A 4,446-nucleotide genomic window follows, 5' to 3' on the forward strand; every position below is an offset into this window, starting at 1 on the left:
AATTATAAAATTAATAAGTAAAATTATTATAATATAAGAAAATATACCTTATATTTTAATACTATAAACAGCTTTTAGCTAACTCAGAAAGCGGCGATCGTGAAAGGTGAGCGTGTCCACTGCATTGCATTCACTGCCCCGTCATTCTCCAAAATCATCATCAAACATGAGAGGGGTGGATTCGTCAGCGTGACGGTGCCGTCATTGTGGAAGCGGAAGGACCCGATTTGCGCGTGAGGAACGAGGGTTAGTGGAAGTAGTATAAGTTCTCTCTGCTCTCAAAGCGCCTGATACAGTTTGTCAGTTGCCAGTCCGTTAGAGGTCCAATGAATGACATTTCGTTCCTCCTCGATGACGGAATCGATTGTGACGGGGCGTCGACCGACAAGTGCTAATGTCGGTGGCATGGAGTACTGACGAAGTCGGGATTGGAAGTAGTTTGTGAAGGCTTATATGGTAATAAATAATAAATTCACGTAATTATGAACGTAACTTTACTCGAGACTAGAAGACATTTTCAACAAGGGAACTACTTGTTAGCTGGTAAGATCCCCGTCAGGTCAGGCATGCAGTGGAATAATTCAGAGCCAAGTGCTGTTCGGGAACAAGTAAGGTCTGGTGGAGTAGGCACTACGGGCCGCCGTATTATTCCGACCCGCTTCTGTGTCTGTTCGTTCCACGCGCCAGACATGATACATCATCCTCCAACCTGAAAGACGACCTCCCGCCACCTTGATTGCAGAGCCAGCTTCTAAGCTATCTCGTGCTGATCCGCGGCTACAAGAATGGGCCTGGGGTCAGGCTATGCGTGCCGTCTGCCATGAATGGGGGCTTATTTGCACATGGCACAAGCGACAAAGCATCCTTCATATCTGCTACCCCTTGGCTCTTTCAAACCGATTCTGAAACGTCGCCTGCGCCAGGTTGACTGGCGGGCAAGTGTTCAAAGGCCATCGCTCATCCGTCCCCTGTTTCATCCATTCATGTTTTGCAGGTCGCATCGCGGCCGTGAAGGATTGTGACTGGGAACAATGCCGATCGAGCCGCTTGATTCGTTTCGGGATTGCTGTTGCAAGCACTGACCTTCTGAATAGATAGTGGCTATGGCCTTGCGACGGCCTCGAGTGCGTCTACTGAAATTGGACTGGCGGCCACTTATTTATTTCCAGTGGAATAATCTTCTCTTGGAACGCATGCTTTCTCTTTAGATTTTTTGTTTCTGGCACACCGTACTTGTTCTGATTCTATTCCACCAGAGTTGGTCTTGTTATTCTTGAGTCAACCTTCTTCGCCCCTCTACCATCGTCTAGCCTCCAACATGAATGCCCTGTGGGTCGTCTTTGCTGCCTGTGCAACCTCTGTTGTTGCTGTTCCCTTTCTACCCTACAAGCTTCCTCCCGTCGAGCCGGTTCAACAAGCTTCTCGAATGGTCTCAGCAACCGACGTTGAATAACTAAGATGCGTTGGCTGTCATGCCCGCAGGTTTAGGCGCTCAAAATTTCTAGGTATGGCGAATATTTTCCAACCCTGAATGTCTGCTTCTGATGATATGCAATCAAAAAAACATGTTTCAAGACGGGAATGAGTTTTGTCGGTGATTCTACTGCTTTACCTGACGCATTGTCCAAATTTCGCTTTGTTGCCTAGCTGATTAGAATATTGGCTAACTGCTTGAACAACAGACATACATCCATTTGCACTGTGACCGATAGACGAGTCGAAGTGATACTCGTGGATTCGCGGCGATATTGCTGACAAGGGCTGTCCTTTCACCGGCGATGTCTAGGCCGACTGCTCCACAAACCGTCCTGTTGAATATATTACACTAGTTCGAGAATTGACATGTCACTGCACTAAACAGACGCGTGCTACGTGACATGTGGTAGCGTTATGTGATCAGTTGCGTCGCAAAGTGAATTAATGGAGTAAAAGTGCCCCGAGACAGCCTGGCGGCACACCTGTATCCGGCGTGTGGATTCTGAAATACCATTAGCAATCTCAACCGGCCGGAGTAGGCTGGCATCAACGGTGAGGGGGAGGAATCAAGCCTGGCCGCATTTTCGGAAATTTCTTGAGGATGACATCTGAAATCACTTGGCAGGATCCGCAGTTATATTGCCTACACCGACTTTGTGGGCGGAGTGACATGGGCAAGGAAATAAATCTATTGCAAAGCATTGCGCTGAGCCTTCTTTTCGCGGCTGGTCTCCAATTTGCGGCAAGAGACGGCAGACGGCGACTGTGGCCACGGCTATTTGTGAGCATACGGAGGCTTTAACGACTCATGACAACCGTGTCGCGTAGTCTGACCGTCTTGGTCGTGGAACAGCAGCTTGGCGCTTGCCTCAATCCTGGGCGTTAAGTATGTGACTTGTTGGGTCCTGGTGGACTTTACCTTGCCCAGAGTGGGAAAGAGTTGGCTAATGGGTATTGAGAGCTCCCGTCGTGCAAACAGGCCCTCTTATGTCCGTAGCTAGTTTCAACAAAGCCACGTGCTGCCAATGCGCCAGACGTCTACGGACTATGCGTGCCCGAATACTATTTGGCCATTTTTGGCTACCGACTTTGGGACACCCGATCCCATGCCCTCTCGTGAAGAAAGGGCACGGAAGCAGTTCGTCATGCGGAACATAAAGAGGGAGACCAAAGCACAATGAGCCCCGCCAGCTGACATCTGTTGCTGGTTGGCACGATCCATGTACTATTGAGTGCCAAGCATTGGCAGGTGCCAACGACGGCCATGTCAGACAGCTGTTGGTCCAGATGTCAGACGCCAACTGGTGGCTGCCAGAGGTTGGCTCGTGGGTCGAGGTTAAATGTCTGTAGTAATAGTAATTGTACCCACAGGAGTCTGGTGCACTTGTCCACTCCATGGTGTCTTTGGTCTTGGCATCCGGCGCAGACACAAACTGTCCATTCGACTTGAAACCAGAAGCTGAGACACATAAAACGATGCCTCATCCTCTTTTGACGAATCTCGCTGACTTGGACTTTTTCTCTGCCCAAGACCCCAAGACCCCCAAGACCCGCGAGACACCACGACAGACCAGCACAATCCAAGGCATGCCAAGACGCAGATTCAACATGGGACGTGATTGACATATGCTGTGATCAGACTGGTGCCTCCGCCGACAGTCCAGGTAGTACCATCATGCCGACGCCGACGGAGTACTTTGGCTATTCGGTCACCAACATTGGCCCCTTGACCACGAGGTTCACGCCTGCGCCCTCCTGCGCAACGACCACGCCCAACGTTTATATCGAGACGGAGCTGGGCGATGCAAGAGGGCTCTATGGCTTTCCCAGCTGCAGCTTTCCAAAGTACGAAGGATGCCTACCCAACGGAAAGGAATTTGACGAGCTGAATCGTCAATTATCTGCCACCCCACACAATGGGAACCTTGTATACCATTCACCTGGACTGAGATGCCCGTCGGGATGGAAGCGGGTGGGCACCGTTCACGGCGGCACAAAACAACCAACGAGGCCGGAGGGCGCCTTTACCGAAATCACATCGGCGTCTTCATCGCCGAACGGCGTTCCGGAACCCATTCCGAGGCTGGAGGCATATGCCAACGTGCTCGGTCCGTCCGAGACTCTGGTGTGGTGCTGCCCAAGGTAGGAAATGCTGCCCGTGATACTTGCCACAGACCGAGTAAGCTAACTGGTGTGGCTGCATTTTTCTGAACTCAGGGGCTTCCAGGCAAACAGAGATGCATTATGCACCTCCGACTTGGGTCCTCTCTCGTCAGTTCGCTACTCACAGCGCTGTGAGGTGTATTTGCCGACAGAGGATCTGTTGACGGTAACGTCCTATCAAGGCACGATTTTGAGTGACCCTTTGGTTGTGGTCACCCCCGCGACAACCGGCATTAGTACATCTACGTATTCTATAGATCCGACTGAAACCTCTGGTCTGGTGGTTGTCAGTGCTATTCCCGTCGTGGCGCTGGTGTACAGACAGGAGGATAGGCAAGGCGGGCTCAACTCGACTAACACGTCAGAGATTGACGACAGTGCGTCGATGAGGTTGAAGCCCAACGTTGTAGCGATCGCCTTGGGCGCGGCGCTGGCATCATGGGCGGTCGCCACTATTATTTAGGGCACGCGCTGTATACCATTTGGAAGGGGGCTTATGTGTACGACTCGGGGGGCTCTTTGTGGAGATACCGCAAACTAATGAAGAATATCTTGGGATTTAATGCCCATTTCTATCCATGAGCTCGTTGAGCTGGTGTGTCCTGTGAACTGACAATTAGCTTCTCACCTCTTGTGCCCTTGCTCATGAAATCCAACCCTCGATTCAGCGCTTCAACTCCCGCGCCGACATTGCTTACCGGTAACGGCAACTTATATCTCCCTTCTTTTAACAATGTTGACAAACCTCAACGTTCTTACTACCTGGGAAGAGTCCAAAATTGCGACTCCTGAATAACACCGATTCAA

At 50.7% G+C, this 4,446-nt stretch overlaps 1 protein-coding gene across 1 annotated transcript; it reads left to right on the plus strand.

Moving 5' to 3' along the window:
• Nucleotides 1–3,151: 3,151 nt before the first annotated feature.
• On the plus strand, nucleotides 3,152–4,102 carry MAA_02509 (uncharacterized protein; the record flags this gene model as incomplete). Its single annotated transcript, XM_007820507.1, has 2 exons — nucleotides 3,152–3,618; nucleotides 3,694–4,102. The coding sequence occupies 2 exons, from the start codon at nucleotides 3,152–3,154 to the stop codon at nucleotides 4,100–4,102; spliced, it is 876 nt and encodes a 291-aa protein (XP_007818698.1).
• Nucleotides 4,103–4,446: the final 344 nt, after the last annotated feature.

This window comes from Metarhizium robertsii, assembly GCF_000187425.2.
Source record: "Metarhizium robertsii ARSEF 23 chromosome Unknown MAA_Scf_4, whole genome shotgun sequence".
Lineage (NCBI taxonomy): Eukaryota > Fungi > Ascomycota > Sordariomycetes > Hypocreales > Clavicipitaceae > Metarhizium > Metarhizium robertsii.